The sequence below is a fragment of the Erithacus rubecula genome, assembly GCF_903797595.1.
Source record: "Erithacus rubecula genome assembly, chromosome: 13".
Lineage (NCBI taxonomy): Eukaryota > Metazoa > Chordata > Aves > Passeriformes > Muscicapidae > Erithacus > Erithacus rubecula.
In genome coordinates, this window is record NC_136665.1 from 2,981,243 (window position 1) to 3,000,325 (window position 19,083).

General features: G+C 42.3%; 1 protein-coding gene across 4 annotated transcripts in view; it reads right to left on the reverse strand.

Moving 5' to 3' along the window:
- The window catches only part of SLC6A11 (solute carrier family 6 member 11), an 87,791-nt gene that overhangs the window by 12,509 nt on the left and 56,199 nt on the right, over positions 1–19,083 (reverse strand). For all 4 annotated transcript variants that reach the window (XM_079316782.1, XM_079316779.1, XM_079316780.1 and 1 more), the window contains exon 8: positions 3,434–3,537. In XM_079316782.1, coding sequence (XP_079172908.1) covers positions 3,434–3,537 — 104 coding nt within the window. The remainder of the gene's footprint in view (positions 1–3,433; positions 3,538–19,083) is intronic.

Below are 19,083 nucleotides of genomic sequence, written 5' to 3' on the forward strand. Positions count from 1 at the left end.
TATGCCCAGCAATGAAAAAGAATGAATATTCCCATTTGTGATGGAGACTCAGACATGGACAAGTGCAAGGACGTTCTCACTTCTTGCATGCCTGGATTCTCTCTGACACTGTTCATTTGCAGGGAAATACTTGCTGAAAATACAATTCCAACCTTTATTTATTGGCTTTTCATATGAAATTCTCTCATAATTATGCCCAGCCAGGTCAGTTCTACAGTTTGGACATTTTAAAGCAAAATACCAATCCAAACTAAAGGACTGAGGAGCAGAGAGGCCTTTGTGCTTTGCAGAGATACAAAACAATGAAAAATCAGTCCCTTCCTGACCTTCTCAGTGAATTTCAGCTCTGAAGAGCTCTGGAGGGATCTCACCCCACCTCTCTCACCTCAGGAACTGGTGAGTTCAACAACAAGACATTAAAACCAACTGTGATGAAACCCCTGTCAATAAGAGAGGTCAGAAAGATGAATTTTATAATCCTGTGGGGAAAAAGAGAGATCCTGCTTTGGGGGGATGCAGCCAGATGATGCCTCCACTGGGCACAGGATCTTTTCTTCAGATAAGGTTTGGTTTAGATAATTCCCTGCTTCAAATGCAGTCTGAACAAGACATTTCCTCCTGAGGAATGCTGTGGCACAGGATATTTGAGAGCTGCTGGTTCCTGAGTGGGAGATGAAGGCTGGAGACCCTGGCAGGGTTTGCTGCTGCCTCCTGAAGCAGGGGGAAAACCCAGCAGGACAATCCCACAGAGAAGAGGATCCCAGGAATCTCCAAAGTCTGCCAAAACACAGCACTGTGCTACAAATTATCTCCAGGACAAGAACACATTTCTCCAAGGAAATGGGAGAAAAGGAGATTTGCATCTCCTCCAGGCAGTGAGGTTCCTGTTCTTCTCAGATATCACCATCCCAGCTGGATGGGTTCATCCCCTGGGAGGCAGCCACAGACTGAACACAGCTTCTCTGGGGAATAAAAAACCTCATAAAAATATCACCTCCAACTGCCCTTCCCTTGGCTTTGCAAAAATTCTACCAACCCCTCAGCTTAGGTTTTTATCCTATAGGCAGAAGTAACCTGTTCAGTTCAGTTTTGTTTTATTTTTCCTGCTGTGAGAAGGAAAACTGGAAGGAGGATCTGGATCTATTGATTGTGAAACCAATGAGTTTTAAAACACAAGTGCTCAGGAACCATTGGAAGGGCAATGTGAATTTTTTATGTGCACCCTTGGCAGGAGGACATCAGAGTCTGACTGAAGCCCAGACTGATTTCAAGTGAAAGGAAAACTTCAAATTTTTATGAAAACTTCACATTCTTCCAATTTAAACTCCTGCCAATCACCTGAATAATTCAAGATGTGCATCATTCCTCCTCTCCCTGCCTGACAAGCAGGACACTGCTGAAAATTCACCCTGCCTTCCTTAAGGAGCTTCTCTGAGCCCACAGAGCCCCTGGCATCCCTTCCTGGCCTTTATGGATTCCTCAAGACCCAGCTGAGAAATTCCCATTTATCTTTTCCTCCTGGACTAGAAACTTGACATAGGACAAATATTCAGGTCTTAGGAGTGTAATCCATGTGTGAAATAATTCCCTTATCTCCTGCTCCACAGTGGGAGCAGGGGATCTGACCCTGGAGTTGTACCTGGGAATGGATTTGGGATTCTGAGCTGGATAAAATCAGAGGAAGCATCAGCACACCTCTGCTATCCCTGTGCCTGCTGATGGCTTCACCTTCTCAGAGGAGCCACTTGGGATGCAAACTCTGGGACATCCAGGGAGGAGCTGGTTTTATGTTTTTCAATGAAAGATATGTACTCAATAAAAACTCATTTCCTATTCAAAGACAAGAAGTGACTTTTGCAACTCATTTACCACATTAATGAATTAAATCAGGTTTAAATCTTAAATTCTCAAGGCCCATGTGCAGTTCAGTTTCCCATCTCCCACTGAAATACCTCCTGCCATTATTTTCCACTCTAATTTTTACCTTAGGGAGAAAAATGGGGTAAAACAGAACAGAAAACATCAATGTTATGATCAGACTGTGGGGATTGCAGGAGGCAAACCCCCAGCTTGATTTCAATTTTTTGAAGTGCTGGTTAGAATACAAAATTGTGGTTTTCACATCAGAGCTCTGTTTATGTCTTGCCCTGCTCAGCTTGGCCACGCTCTGCTCTTCACATCTGTCCTGCCCCTTCTCTCAGACTCATTAAAAATCACATATCAGGACATATTAACATCTATTTCCAAGCTGGGAAATTTGGGAACTGTTTTGTGAAGGGAATTGTGGAGCCTGGATGGAGTAAAAGGTGTTCAGGTGCTCAGGAGTTTCAGGGGAAAGGAAGGAAAATTCCATAAGCACACACATCCAAACTCCTGCTTTTGTAAAAAAAAAAAAAAAAAAAAAAAAAAAAAAAAATCAGGAAAATCATTCCTGCACTCCTCGAGGCACTGACACTTTCTAGCTGGGATGCAACTGGAATAAAACTGAATAAATCAGGAAACAAGGGTGCCTTTGTTAAAGCATTGCTTGTGCTAATTAGGGAGAAGGTTCATTAGCAGCAGCTCTGGAGGTTGTAGGGGGCTCACACCATTTTCTGCAGCAAAACATTTTGTCTTGCTAAGACATGGAAAGAAGGAGCATTTCCTAAAATTGTCTCCTAAGCTCTGCAAGTAAAACCATATTTTAGAATTTAAATAAATTTGAAGGGTTTGGGGATGGTTTGTTTGGGGTTCTTTCCCTTTTGGGCTATGTTATTTTCTTTATAGAAAAATGAAATTTTAATTCTCTGTCTAGAAATTTTAATGGAGCCACTATAATTAAACTTTCTTTTCAGGAATTTTAGGAAAATTAATTTAATAACCATGGATTCCAGAAGAAGAGAGTAGTACTCCTATTGCTGCCCATGCCAGTGATGTAGAACAGGGATTTTGTGCAAATTATATCCTTTGGGCATTGACTCAGGAGGGATTAAAACCTCCTGAAGTCATTGGCAATTCCTCCTTGGGAATATGGAATAAGCCAGGAAATACTCCCCATTCCCTCTGAGCTGGGGCCTGCAAACTTCCCCAAAATTTGTGGAAAAGTGTCAGTCAGAGCATAGACCAAACTGAGATGATTTTTCATGACAATTTTTAGTGGTACTTTTTAATAAGCTGCTTAAGTCATACACACACATTCAATTTTAACTATGTGAAATCCTATATTTTTACATGAAATTTGCAATTCTGTGTGTACTGAGGGGTTGTGGGAGGCTCAGATTTGACCAAAAGGGATGAAAACACCACGTTTTGGAGCAGAGTTCCAAGAAACATTACAGATCTCTGCCCTACAAAACCGTGTGTGTGTGTGTGTGCTTATGGTTATCCATGGCAAAAAGGGAAAGTGATTCCAAATTTCAGGCCAGGAGCAGAATTCCAGCGTGGGAGGTGTTACCTGTAGCAGTTGTTGTTGTAGTTGTTGTAACTCCCCAGGGCTGTCAGGCACCCCAAGCAGATGGCATAGGAGAAAAAAATCTGTGTGCCAGCATCCACCCACACCTGGAGACAGAGAACAGGGAGAGCTTCAGAAAACCAGCCAGGAGAAATCACCCTCCTGAAAAATGCTGGATGCAGATCTGCACAGGCAGCTCTGCAGGTGAAGAGGGTCTGGCAAAGCTTTTACAAATCACAACCTTAAAAAAAAATTGTGCTGAGAGGGAAATTCCCCTCCCCATCCCAGCTGGTCTTTACAGGCTCAGCCTAGAGCAGAAAGGGAGACAGAACTTCTAGAGAAGAACCTCACTTATTAAATTCTTTAATTGCTTTTAGATAGTTTTAGTAATTGCAGCCTAAATAGAATCACCTGCATTTATTTATTCAGTTATTTATTCAAACTTAAAAATACAGTGTGAATAAATGTTCTAAAGACAAAATGTGCCATTCCTAGATAATACAAAATGTGCCATTCCTAGATAATACATAAATTAAGCTGGGGGGGAAAGGGATAATTTATCCAGGGAAAGGTTGTAGGATGGGAGTGATATGGAGAGCCCAAACCCACACAGCTGCAACCCACTAAAATCCTGCTCCTGTTTGCCTGGGATAAATGATCTCTTTGAGTTTTTTGTTACAGCAGAGCAACCAAACCACCAAAAACCCTGGGTGAGAATCTGAGGCAGTGGCTGTACAGCCATTCCCTGCTGGAGCTGGAGCCAGGGAAGAGGAAACACAGGGAATGATTTCAGGGCTAATAACAGCCATCAAATCCCCTAAACACACAGAGGGGATGTGTTTGTTTTACATCTGATCAAGTGAGACCTTGCTCTCTGGAGCTGTTGAGTGTTTCTGTTTAGAAATAACATTAAGATCACCTTTGATTTGCATCAGAGGCTTTAAGGGTTTCGTTGCTGTCACGCCAAATAAGACACAGCTGGTTACATCCCAGAGCTGAGCAAGAGCTGCACACAGAGAGGCTTTTGACAGACAGGCTCTTTAACAGGACTGGAAGCTCCCAAAAAGATGAAAATGCACTGTCTGCTGGGCCCAGACAAAATCTGGGGAAATGGATGAGCTCATGGAATATCCATGGAAAACCTGTCCTGCTGAAGTGGGGGCACAGGAGAACTGTGCTGGAAGGGTGGGGAAGGGGCTCACAGCTGGTCTGTGAGCCAGAAAGAGTTAAATGATAAGGTTCACTGCTGGGAGGAATTTTATCAAGGGGAGGGGAGGGAGGGGAAGGGAAGGGAAGGGAAGGGAAGGGAAGGGAAGGGAAGGGAAGGGAAGGGAAGGGAAGGGAAGGGAAGGGAAGGGAAGGGAAGGGAGAAGGGAAGGGAAAGGGAAGGAAGGGAGAAGGGAAGGGAAGGGAAGGGAAGGGAAGGGAAAGGGAAGGAAGTGGAGAAGGAAGGAAGGGAAGGAGGGAAGGGAAGGGAAGGGAAGGGAGGAAGGGAAGGGAAGGGAAGAGGAAGGGAAGGGAAGGGAAGGGAAGGGAGAAGGGAAGGGAAGGGAAGGGAAGGGAAGGGAAGGGAAGAGAAGAGAAGAGAAGAGAAGAGAAGAGAAGAGAAGAGAAGAGAAGAGAAGAGAAGAGAAGAGAAGAGAAGAGAAGAGAAGAGAAGAGAAGAGAAGAGAAGAGAAGAGAAAGAGAAGAGAAGAGAAGAGAAGAGAAGAGAAGAGAAGAGAAGAGAAGAGAAGAGAAAGAGAAGAGAAGAGAAGGGAAGGGAAGAGAAGAGAAGAGAAGAGAAGAGAAGAGAAGAGAAGAGAAAAGACCTGCAGCTGGGAAAAGTATTTTTGGAAAAGTTGGTTGAAAACAGTGATGGCGATTGCTTTGCACCAATGAACACTGTGTTGATCTACTGTAACCAATGAATAAATTGTAAACTTTGTAGGATGTACAAAAGACAGCATGCTGTTGTAATAAACAGAAATTAGCCTTCTGAAATGGAGTGTGTCCTTTTGTATATTATATTATTTTATACATTTTTCATCCCAACAGTGACAGAAGGGAGCAGCTCCAGAGCTGCTGGAGAAGAGAGCACATCCCTCTGGAACTCCTGTGCCCAGGCAGAAAAGCAGGTCAAACTCTGGCCACAAGTGTTGCTATTTCCTTCAAAGGAAACAAAGACTGTCACATCCCACAGGGGTGCAGCCTGAAAAGTGGCAAACACTCTGTGAGAAACATCTTCTTCAAGGAAACATTCACATATTCTGTAAAACTGGAACCAGACTGAGGAGTGATTTTGTTGCACTCTACGACATCAGTTTAGAAATTCCCTCAGAACTTAGGGCTGATGTTTAACTAGGAATGGAGAAGCAATTTTGCTTTTATTTCATTAATTTGCTGAATGAAACAATACAATCTGTATAGCTTCTTTAGGGCTGTATACTCAGAGGACAACTGACATTTAATCTGTTCAAGTTTCTAAAATGGCAAAAAGTGATCAGCAAAGTGGCAAACAAAAAGACAAATTTAGAAACCACAGGTAGAATTTCTGTGGCTGAAAAACCACGAGAGCTGGACTAACCCTGGTGCATATTGCCTGTCACAGCAAGACTTTAAAGCCTTGGAGGTGACATTTCAGATCAGTTCTCCATCTCCTTGCCCATCAGCCAGGGACCATCTGACTGAGCCTCACACTGCAGCATTCAGATCATTGCTGAGAATTTGGTGAGGTCTCCAATTGTTTATTATTCTTTTTGATCCCAAAGGGCTCCTCAGGGGATCTTGTTCTCATTCCAGCTTGTCATGGGCTCTTGAAGACACCAATTCCAAATCCAGGGACCACCCACCTGGCTCATGGCCACAAAACCATTTTGGGATATTTCTGAGAGTGCTGAGTCTGGCTTAAACCAGAAGTTATTCCCATTTCCAGGCAGAACAATGACATTCTGAAGGGCAGGGACACAGAGGGAAACCTGGGCCAGCAGCTGGGACAAAAGAGGGAATTTGTCTGAAAGGTGACAATGCTCAATCCTTTTCTGCCATAAATCCAGAGGAAAGGATCTGCACCAGAGAACCCCTCTTGGTGCTTTATGAACTTTGGAGCTTGAAAACCCTTAGGTGAGTGATAATTAATTCAATTTAACACTCATAAACTTGGGATTGGAACTGTTTTATAGCTTTTATCAGCTCCTACCTTGAAGGATGGAACTAGTTACTTTTGGCTTTTTCCATCTCTTATAAAAAGTTTCCATGTTGAAACAAGATAAAAATTGAAGCACAAATATTTTGATAACTAACCCTAATATTTGAAAAAAATCACAATTTCAAAGGACAGACCCTTACAAAACAATAAACAGGAGCATTTTATAATAAAACCAGAAAGTGCTGCTCTCAAATCCAGCTCTCAAATCTGGCAGTGTCCCCTTTTTAATCTGCCTGGGTAACCTCAGCTTGGCCTTCCTGTGGCAGGTCTGGGACACAATCTCCATTTCCATGGGTGTTTTCTCTGCCCAGGGAGATGAATTGAGCTGGCCAAACACAGGATGCTGCTGTCTGGAGGATCCCTTGCCTCCTTTGTGGCTCATGCAATGAAAGCAGGATAAGGAAGAAAGAAGGGGGATGTGCTGTAGTGCAGACAACAGAGCCCTGCTCTGGAGAATTAGGTTCTTTTCATGTCCCTGCCATAAAGTTTCTGTGGGATGTTATGTCCATAAATCACTTCAAGTAACCTTTTCTCATATGTTCCTTGACTTGGCTGTCCCCTAATGGGTGTCCAAAGCAAAGGACAAAGTTACAGAGCACTCACTGCTGCAGATTAAGTAAAATAAAGTCATTTCTTGAACAACTAAAAAACCCACAATTCAACAACTCAACCTCAAATTGAAAATCCCCCGAAGAGTGACAGCCCCTCATTTTAGTCTCAATAAAAATGTCTTTCTGTCAGTAAGATGGGGTCATATCACACACTGAAAATAAAAAAAAAAATGAGGTATCTGAAGCACATGGCCAGTGCAGAAATAAGTCCCTTTGCAAGGCTCTTTTTTTTTGGTGATGATCAAGCCATAGGCAGTGAATTTAGAGGGCCAAGCAAGGAGTGGGAGGAATAAAACAAGATATTACATAACTGTCCTGAGATGAGCTCAGTGCCTGAACAAAGCAGAGACCTTGGGGACAACCTGTGTGATGTGCTAATGCTGATTATTTCCATGGAAATAAAAAATAATGCTGCTCACCTGAAGGAATATCACAAATTCCACAGGCTCCTCTGACCTTGTAGCTTCCCTTTACTTTCTGTGCTTTCTGGATAAATTTAGAAGAGGATACAGTACAGCTGTTATGGAATCTTTCTGTGGATGCAGGAAGCATCTCCCAGGACACTCTGACTTTAACTGGCACTTCCTCCATGACAAACAGCTGAATAACTCAAATTTTTCTTAGTGGTTGTGTAAAAAATAAAATTTTGTGTAAAACTGTTCCATGTCTGGGCAACGTGGGAAAATCAGGCAGCTATTTTCAGTCTGATCCTGCCAAAAAAACAGGCAGGGCTTTTTAAAAAAGGAAAATCTCTTCTGCTGTCACCTGAGAAGGGTCATTCTCAGCCCAGGGGTGATGTGCAGCTTCTCTCCTGTGGGTAAAGCAGCACACAGACCCCTCCTTGTCTTTTGGCAGCATTCTAAATTCCATTTCACAGCTTTCCCAGGGCACCAGGTCCTTGTGACACTGCTCAGGTGGCATCTGGGGTTCCAGTGTAAAGGCTGAGCTGAGGGAGATTTAAATGTCTCCATATGAACAGGAACAACAAGGGAGCTCCAGGAGGATGCTCCCTGTAAATAAAATGAATATATTTGGTTTCTGTGTGTCCCTGGCCTTTCCTACAGCCCACACAGCTCTGTTTGCTTCCTTGAGAATTCCTGTCAAAATCAAAGGCATCAATTTCACATTGGGGTCCAAACTCTGGCTGGAATCTGAATCCCAAGGGTGTAACATCATAAATACACACTTTTTTTTTTTTTTTTTCTTCTCATTCTTAACAGCGAGGTTGAACACCAAAGCTCAAAGCATCCTTAATTCCAGAGTGATAATCACAGTCCCATCATAAAACACTGCCTGAGAATATGTTAGAGCTCACAGACCAGTTAAAACCTCTGCTTGCTCTTTAAAACATGATGTTCCAAGTGCTGTCAGTCATTTATTTCCCATTTTGTTATCAGAGAACGAGCAATGACTCCAGATTTTCTTTTAATTTAAATTATTCATTACTTTTTGATGAATCTCAGCAGTTGTTTGTATTTTAAAAAGCAGCTTACCTTCAGTTTCAAATTAGAATTTTAAAAATAAAGCCGTGGCTGTCAGGAGATAATAAATGAAATTTCAAGGTTAGGGCATAGAATAATTGCAGAATTTCATCACAAATGCCTGAATAAAACAACCTGTTGCCAGATAGCTTTGGGTGTGACAGGACTGCAGGAAAATATCAAAATGTGAGGTCTTGACCTTGAGGTAACACCTGCATTTAAAGAGTGACCCCATCAGATATAGGGCAATTAGCAGCAGGTTTAATTACAAGCACTAATAGAAGCTTTTGGAGAATCAAAGCATTTCAAAAGTACCTGCCAGACCTCTTCCTAACAAAGGTTTTCTTCCTCTCCTCTGGAAAGGGGTGGGAGAGGTTCAGGGAGTGAACTCCAAGCACTGCTGGAAAAGCTCAGAGCAATTTCTGACATAAACTATAGGAAACCCCCAAAATAAATGCTGAAAAATAAATAAAAATGAAGTTTCTGATAGCTTTGGGAAGAAGCCAAAGTCCCAAATTCACCCTGTGCTTTCATCTCCAATATCCTGGGAAGTTCTTTTCCATCAGTGGGTGATTCAAGCTGCCTTCAGTGCCCACCTGGAACACCAGGATTGAAAACCAGGAAAAATTTCTGTTTTCATCCCACAAAAAATGTGAGGTGCTCATGCTGTGAACCTTCCCAAAAATTCAGGGTTCACTCACATAGATAAATAGATTCCACCAGGGAGTTCTGACCTTGCTGAAGTTCCCCCCCACACAGTGAGCTTTAGTATTTCCGTTATACAACACTCCTTTTTCAGGTCTTAGATCCCAGGTCTCTGTAATAAAGGAAAATTTTATCCCCAAGATGAACTTTTGGTGACACCAGGGAAGTAAGAATTATTCTGCTACAATGTGCATTGAAAAGAATCATTCCCTAAATTGCATTTTATTACACTCCTCTGCTACAAGTCCCATCTTTATGTATATATATATAAATGTATTTCAAGGAATAATACTAAAATAGGTAGGGGTGGAGGACTGAGCAATTTACCTTTGATCCTATCCCAATAAAGTGATTTTTTTCCTGTCTTTTTCGTTACAAAGAGCATTCAGCCACATCACAGCCTCATCTGCTGGATCTGGTGTGGCAGCAGGGGGGAGTGTGGGATGAGAAACAGGCAGCACAGGCTGGGAGGGAGGCAACAGGTCTACACCTGGCTGCTTCTTTTAACATTTCCCATGTTCCCCAAGCTGGAAAATGTTATATATTCACATGGCCCCCCCCCCCCACAAGGGCAGGCAGAGATGTAATGTGGGTATTTTCAGTGCAGAATGCTTGGTGGAGAGGATGGAGAAGAGGCTGAGGCACCACATGTGCCCAGCCACGCTGAGCAGGAGCTGCAGCACCTTCAGATTCTGAACAATTCACAGTTCCCTCTGCAGAGGCAGGGAAAACAAAATGAGCCACTTTGCATTTGCTCTCTAGTCACTCTCTTGCAATCAAGGGAAATTTTTTCTTAAATAGCAGCGAGCACAGAAATCAGCTGAGCCTCTGGGCTGTGCTGCTGCCAAAAATACAGAATTCAGAGGTCAAGGTTCTGTTCTATTTGCAAAACAACCCAAACACTTGGAGGATGCAGACGTTCAGAGGGAATAAATCCATTCCTTGCATGCATCCTGCTGTTCCCTGACTAGCAGAACACTGATTATGTCTCATTCCTATCGATCCTGCAGGCACAATCAAACAAACTTTATTATCTTCATTTTCCCACATTGTCAACACAGTTGTTGTACTTGCATAGTTTTTCATATTTGACTAAAAAATAATCAAATATGAAAATGAATTTATTTGACTATAAAATAGTCTTGGTATATGTTTAGTTTTTAAAAACAAAAAACCTAAAAATCTTCTAAACAGAACTAATTTAAAAGACATTAAACCAGTTAAACCCTGGGGTCCCAGTAAAAACCTTTTTGCTGAGTATTAAAATACAGTTTTCCTCTTGGAACACTCAGAGAGTAAAACAGACTGTTATAATACAATTTTAAACCAGAATATTACTTTAGCTAAGACACGGGCTAAAGCTCTGAGAGTTTTTAGGATGTTTTTCACAATAAACAACTCTGGATGTCGCTGCCTCAACAAATACAATCTGTGATACAACTTAATTCTGATATATTTATTTTTCAATGAATATATCCCTTTAAAAGTCAGCTTTCATTGCCTTTTATCCTCTCTGCACTTATTGAACCTCTGCTAGGAGTGTGAATGTAGAAAAATAAGGATATAAATCAGACTATGTACTGAAGATGTGCCTGGGGCTGCTTGAAGTGGCAGCTCTTGTGACAGCCATTGATGTAAAAGTGTTTGGTGTGGTGCTGGCCAAGTGAAGCTCAGCTCCTCCAGGCTCCTCCAGATGGCAAGAATAGCACAAAAATATTCCTCAGTTATCTCCAAGCTCCAAGGAGCTGTGGCTGAGGGCAAAGCTGGGGTGCTTGGCTGAAGAAAAATAAAGGAAAAATCCCACTGGATCCAAGCAGCCTGGCACCAACCATGTTACCTAAAATAAATAAGCTTTTTAGCCCCTGCCCCCTGTCCCCAAATGCCTCCTTGAAAAAAAAAAAAAAAAAAAAAAAAAGATTTATCTCAGTGGGAAAAGCCATTAAATGGGGAACTAAACCCAAACAAAATATGAACTGTGCATTGTGGGGAAGCAGCAACAAAAATGGTGTTTTTTGGATGCAGGAGTGAGTTTGTGGCTGAAGTTTACTACCCAGGGCTTTCTAAACAACACAGCTTCTGAAAGCAGAGCCTTCATTAGAGCAGGAAAACACCACTTAAACGGCCAGGCAGAAAATGGCTGAATTAAGCTCTTTTTCCCTCTCTTTAATGGTAGTGATTCTCAAAAGATTCAAAGTAGGTTAGGGGAAGAATAAAACAGCTATGTTTCTAGTGTCTACCTGACAACAGCTTTTGTAGGGGTGAATAATTACATGAAAATCACTTCCTTTCCACCTCTCTTTGGGATTTCTGTGGGTTGCTAGGCAGTCTCTCTGCCACCTTCTGCTAATGTCACTTCCAGAGGGCTGAATACAGTAAATTCATTGGGAGAATGGAAACTTGGGAGAAGAAGGACCTAAATACTCCGAGTTTTGTTTATTCATTGCTGCCTTTGGAGGCCAGCACTATAGCTGGGATCACTTTACAGCTATTGAAATGCTAATTTCCCAGGGGCTGCTTCCAGCCAAGTATCAACCAGTTAAAATGGGACAGGACCTTCCTCCATACTGGAGCCACACCAGTTGCATGTTCCTGTGGCGGCATCCAGTGTGGAAAACCAAAAGGATGGAGCAAAGCAAGTTGAGGATCCTTCAGGGACCTGCAGGAAAAATTATTTTCCTCCCTCTCGCTGTTTTTCATGAGTAAAATATTCCTACACTCCTTAATCCAAAGTTTAGGGCTATCTTGGTTGCCTTGTAATTCCAAGAGGAGCAGCCACAAGGTGCAGTTGTACATCCCTGAGTAAATCAGGAGGGTGTTCACAGAGAGGAGGGGGCAGAAAATCCTGGCACAGGTTCCCAGAGCAGCTGTGGCTGCCCCTGGATCCCTGGCAGTGTCCAAGGCCAGGCTGGACACTGGGGGTTTGGAGCAGCCTGGGACAGTGGGAGGTGTCCTGTCCATGGCAAGAGTAGCACTGGGTGATCTGTAAGATCCTTTCCAACGTAAACGACTCTGTGACTGTGCATAGGTTAAAAAAACAAACAAACAAACAAACAAACAAAAACCAAAAGAAACTTTATCCAAATATCCCTTTCTGTTGCATTTTAGGCTATAGGTGAGTGGCAAAAAGAATAATGCAACATAGTTCCTCATGTGATGGAGAAGCAAAAGAAAGAGAGAGAGCTTTATTTAAAGAAACACTACACAGATATATAGGGTAGATCGTGCAGAGAGATCTCTGTTTAAAGAAGCACTGCACTTATATAGGGCAGTTTGTACAAAACAGAATAGAAAAGACTCATTGGTCCAAGAAAGCAACACCTCTTTGAAATCATGCTTTGTGCAAAATATCACAAGACACTCACACAGTTCTCACAGACCCTGCAGGTGCAAACTCATTGTTATAATTCCTTGTCCTTGTTCAGCCTGAGAAACTCAAGGCTTCAAGGCTGCTTTCCCCTGGTTCCCAGCAGCATCCACTGACACCTCTCCACTGCAGTGTGCTGGCTGGGAAAGCTGGAATGCTCCCTCCAGAGCACAGGGATGAGGGGCTGTGGGAAGGGCAGCAACCAAACCCAGAGCAGGGCTCTGAGAGCTCCAAAACTCTCTGATTTCCAGTCTCAGTCTCCTGAGCCTGTGGTTCTCTTTGATTCTGGCCTTTTCTGTTTTCATCCTCAAAGTTACCTCACTCAGCCTGGCATAACAGGAGACAGGGAAATCCTTCACTTTCCTGTCAGCATTTTCTTAGGGCAGGATTCAAACCCCTTGAAATATGTATCAGCTTTCCATTCATTTAGTTCTGGAGCATATGGAAGGATATACCTGGCAGTATAAAGTACACAGAATATCCCAGAGATATTATTCATATAAAATAATTTATATCCTTATGATAACATGATTTTGCAGGGAAGAAAAAAAGTATCTGGAACAATTCTGTGTCTGAGTGATAGGAAACAAAAAATGGTCCTCAGTGCTTAACTTTGGGAAACTGGCAAGCTGGAAATATTTTTTGAAAGGTATTGATATTTAATCACAGCATCTCCTTTTAAAAGGTATCAATAAGAGGCAAAGCATCATTAAATTCCAACATTTCTTGGGAGCAGCACCTTTTTTGTCACTTATTCATTTATTTTAAGTGCAAAGTTCAGGGCAGGAGGATACTCTGCATTGTTTTTCTGGGGTGTTTTCAGGTATGGAAAATCATCCCATCTCTGGGAAGGTAAAATCCCTGACTGCTGAGCATCCCCATGGTCCAGTGTGCTGGAAAGCCTTCTTGCTTTAAAAGCATCAAAATTTTTGCCTTCTCCTACTTTTACTATATCAAGCTTCAGGCATTTAGAAACAAAACAATTTTATTTTCATTGTGTGTACTATATGGAAAAGCAGAAAGAATAACCATTGCTTTTCTTTCTCTCTTCATATTCCATGTATTTCCATGTATAGGTTTTCAGTGCCCCAGAGACACCAGAATTTACCAGGTCTTTTAGGAAGCCTGTTAATGTCATTTCCTATAAATGATAAATAAAGATGCTTAATTTTTAAAAATAAATGCAGGAAGTGCAGTCAACTAATTTTTAAAATGAGGGTGTTGATTAGAGTTCCACTTTACTGAAACACTACCAACAAGTGCTCTCAGGATGAGAGCACTGGCAGCTCCACACCCACCAGAATGCACTCACAGGGGTTCCAAAATATTTACATTTAATTCAGCTGAGGCATTGGTGGGAGAGGTGACCCTGAGTCATTTCTGCACTGCTCTGAATCCAAACCAAGATGGGTTTAAGGTGTTTTTTTCCTTCAAATATTCTGTTTGTGTTACATTTGGCAGAAAGCAGGGCTCTGGGGTGGGTTTGGTTTTTAGGTTTTCAGGGGGACACAGGAGATTTAGCAAAGGCAGTGTGGTCCCATCTCCTCTCACTGAGCTGATCACTGTAAAATATCCAATTTCTATGACAGATCTGCTCAATTGTAATATCACAGTGACAATATCCCTTCTTCAGTGGCTTTTTTGTTAACTCCTCTTACTCTCTTTAATGTCTCCTTCAGCCTGAGGAACACTGGAGGTGCCAAACACAACATTCAGCACTGATATTTGAAATATTTCCAGAGGGGAAATGTTTTGGTTATGATCATTATTCAAAGGTTTCACTCAGAAATGAAGAGGAAGATATACCTGGGTTATATAACATTAGGTGAAATAGGTTATTAAATCTAATTTATTTAAAAATATTAATTCTCAAGGATTCTTTCTAAACCACCTAAAGATACCTACCTATAAACTGAACTCCTAACAAAGCATCTAGAAAGGACAGCTCAAAACAGAACAAAACAGAGTTATAGAAGCATGAGGATAGTTTGATCTTAAATTCTCCCTGTTATTGAAAACAGCCTAAACCTTGTATAAACACCTGACACCAAAAGATCCTCCCAGAGTGGGTTCAGTTTGTGTTGGGAAAACAGAGTTGCTGCCTGTAAACTAACCCTTTGCACCCCAAAGAGAGTGGCACACAAAAAGTGTTGTTTTTTCCCCAAAACTCTGCATTCCCTCCCTTCAGAGAGCCTGTCTTCTCTCTGTTTCTTATATGAGCAATGAAAACCACTCCATTTGGGATTTTTCCTGCTTTTCAGGAATTCCCAGCAGTTTTCAGTGAGCCCTGAAGGTCCCAGACCACTTCAAGTCCTGCAGGTTCTGCTTGAGCTCCATATTTCACCTTTAATGTCTAATTCATCACAAATCAAATCGTGCAAATGTCTCTGTGTAAGGTAAACTTACATTTAGCACTGTGCAGTTTTAAAAAATAGAGAAAAGGATGCTCAGAAAAGAATCTGCTGCCTCACTACTGAATGCTTAAAAGTTTTGCATTTTTGCATTTCAAACAGGTGAAGCTTCTGCAATGTTAGGGCACAAAAATCACAGGAAATTTTTCCATCAGTTTCCAGGAGCCTGGATTTTACCTCACCAGATTTTGCAGAATTGGAATTCATGAAAACAAGAAATGCAACTAGAAGACTGCTTTATCAGCTTCTTTTGCTTGCAGAAATCTCTCTTAATCTAAATTAAACATGTGAAGGGTTAATATATAAATACATTCTACAATTCTAATGTAGCATTTGGCAAATTATGGGTTTGAGGACACAATAAGCAGAGTAAAAATTAAAAAAAATCTCATCCCCTGCATTATAAAGACCTTAAAATTGAGCTGGGTTGGCATAATCAAATGTATGCTATAAATACTCATCTAAATAACAAAACAGCCTGCAGGAATCTATTTAAATTTTCTAAGCAGTGAATCAAAGTGTGTCTCACCAAAGTTTAATTGTGTTCATTAGGGCTTTGTTGCTCTCAGAAATCCCTCAGAGGACAAAACAATTCCTTGACTGCCAAAGAAACCCTGAAGGTGGCAGCTGGAGAAAATAGGGAAAAATAAACTTATACAGAGATTTTTTTCCCCTTGGATAAACTGTCACAGAGATAGAGAAGTTCCCTGCTCAGATCCCTGCACGACCTCAGATCACCAGTTGTGACTCAGGGTCTGCAACCGACACCTCATAACTCCTGATAAAAACAACTTCCTCCAACTGCACAGTTTTGTCAAGGGGTATCTGAGAGTGCTTTGGTTTTGCATAACAATAATACAGTTTTTTCCCTGGGTTGCATCCTGCAGTGAGCTCTAACAACTCCACTTAATTCCTTGGATGAGGATGTGACCAGCCCTGGTGGAAACAGCTCTCCTGAAATGTGTCCTTCATGGTTATGCTTTTTTCCTTGCTTGTTTGTTCTCACATTTTCTACAGCAGCAGCTCCAGCATTAAAGGCTGTTTGGAGCAGTAAAATTTAATTTCTATTTTCTCAGATCAGATCAGATCTCTCCCTCAGTTGTTCCTCACAGGGCTTGGGGGAGCTGGGGTTGTTTAACCTGGAGAACAGGAGACTCAGGGGTGACCTGATCACTCTGTACAGCTCCCTGAATGGTGGCTGTGCTCAGGGGGGGTTGTTCCCTTTCTCCAGGCAGGACTGACAGAACCAGAGGACACAGTCTGACCTGTGCCAAGGGAAATGCAGGTTGGATAGCAGAAAAAAAGTTTATTACTGAAAGGGTGATAAAGTATTGGAATAGTCTGCCTGGGGGGGGTGATGGAGTCATTATCTCTGGATGTGTTCAATAAAATATTGGATGTGACACTTGATGCTGTGGTTTAGTTGTGGTTAGGGCTGGGTTGGACTCGACGATCTTGAAGATCTCTTCCAACTGGTGATTCTGTGATTCCTGTGCTGGGGAAGATGTCATTGATGCTGAGTTCTGTTTTTCCTGCCTGCAGTTTCTGCTCACACAGCTGTGCTGTCAGGGCCTGCAGCCAGTAGGTGATGGTGGGGAAATCTCTGTGTCCCCTCCCTGGAGAGCAGAGGAACACTCCTCAGAGCACAGCTCCCAGCTCCAGCTGCCACCAAAACCAGCCCAAGCGGAGGGTGAGCAGAGCTGGATTTGGCAGCCCAGAGGGCAGGACTAGATTTCCCCTTCTCAGCTACCCTGGCACAGTGCCCTGGGTGGGCACCCCCACGCTGGAGCCTGCCCAGCTGCTGGAATGGTGCCACTGGCAGCTGCATTCCCAAAATTAACAAACCAATGGAGTTTCTATAGCACTAGCAGTGCAGAATTCACCTCACTCTCTCTCCACAGCCTGCACCTTCTGTGCCTTCTATACTTGGAATTGGAACCAGGACAGAAGCTGCTGGTAAAGCTTAGAAACTGCAAACAAAAAAGATTAACTCCCCCCCAGAGAGATTATTGTTCCTAAGGGGTTTTTTCAAGTGGTCAGCAACCACGTGGTTGAAGGTGAAGGAGGTTTTATATTCAAAAACACTTTGGAAAAAATCTGTCACTAAAAGCTCTTTAGAAACTTGATCAATTGTGGTTTAAGAAAGTCACTGCTGGAAAAATCTCTAGGGAACAAGCTCCTGGCTGACCAGGAGCCAGCAGTGTGCCCTGGAGCAAAGACCAGCAGCTCCTGGGCTGAGGAGGCGGAAGAGTTTCTAGCACCCCTAGGGAGGTGGGTGATTCCTTTCCTCTGCCAAACACCACAAATGCAGAAACAGAGACTTATCAGAGCCCAGTGAAGGGCTGCAGGTATGGCTGAGGGATTGCTGCATCCTGAAAAAGCTTTGAGAGAGCTGGGACTGCACAAGAAGACTTGGGATTCTTGAGTATAAATACAAGTGTATAAATAAATACCTGGTGGGAGGGAGTAAAGGACAAGGAATCAGTGCCCTCTCAGAGGTGCTGATAGAAGGACAAGAGGCACAAACTGAAACACAGCAAATCCCATTTAAATTTAAGAAAAACTTATGGAGAGAGTAGGAAACTCTGGAACAGAGTGCCCAGAGAGAGCTTATGGAGTCACTATCCTTGGAGAGCTCAGGACCTGACTGCACACAATTTTGGTGGGGTTTGCAGTGGGTTTAGGGTTAGACTCAATTAATTTAAAGGTCTTTTCCAACCCAAATGATGCTGGGGTTGTTCTGGTTGAATCTACTTTGGGGGGGTTCTATTCAAACAAGAATTTTCTGATCTGCTCCCATTCACTTAACTTTAATTTACCCTTTAATTTGCACTTTAATCTGCACTTTATTTTACAGCAGGGACACAGAGACTTCCCCAGCAGGGTAGACACCACAGGACAGGGAACCTCCCATTGCAAGCTGGACAGAAAGCAGCCAGAACCCCAAGTTAAATCTGCACTCTTGTGTTTAACACTTCACAATTGGCCCATCTGTAATTAATTGAATTAATTGATACTTTCAGCCTCCCACATCCTCCAGCAGCGAGTTCCACCATTTAGTCATTCATTGTGTGAAAAAGCACTTTCTGTTGTATTTTTCTAAACCCACTACATCTCCATTTTTATAGACTTTTGCCAAAGCCAAGGCAGGGTTCCAGGAGGACCTCCTGAGTTCCTGGCTGAGTGCCACCCAAACAGGGAATGGTGCCTTGGCTGGGGAACCAGGAGGGCTGAGCTCCATTTCCAGGTCTGACAGTGTGTAAAAGCTTTTTTTCTTTTTATTTTCTTTTTTTTTTTTTTTTTTTGCCTTTTCACAGTGAAAAACCACCAGTGACTGTTGGGTGTAGAGTGGCCTACACTGCTATTTAATGAGCATCACAAATAAATGCAAATCTGTGATCAGCCACTCCAAATACTCAATTTTCTACAATATCACCAAAACCATGGCCCAGCTTCCAGTTATTATCCACTAAGTAACTCTATTATATTTGATTTATTTTAAAAACCCAATTTATTGCCCAAAGACCAACAGGAAAAAGGGAAAATGTTTTTAGTTTAACAGAAATGTCTCTAGAAAATCCCTCAACTAAACCCAGTGTTTAATAAACCCATTAAAAAGGCAAAGTGACAACTTCTGACCCACCATTGCATCACACAAAGGAAAACTTAATTGAAGGCAGCATTGATTTCATGCTGCCCACAGAACAGTCTAAATATTGCCCTTCACAAGCAGAATAAAAATGGAGTGCTTAGGCAGAACAAGTACTAAAGACACAATTAAAAGTTAATTAACCTTTCTAAAGTAACCTCAAAACAGAGAAAAGAAATCTGGGGCAACACACTGCTTCAAATATTGGTAGTGACAATATGGGTCAACAACCCAAAAGGACAGAC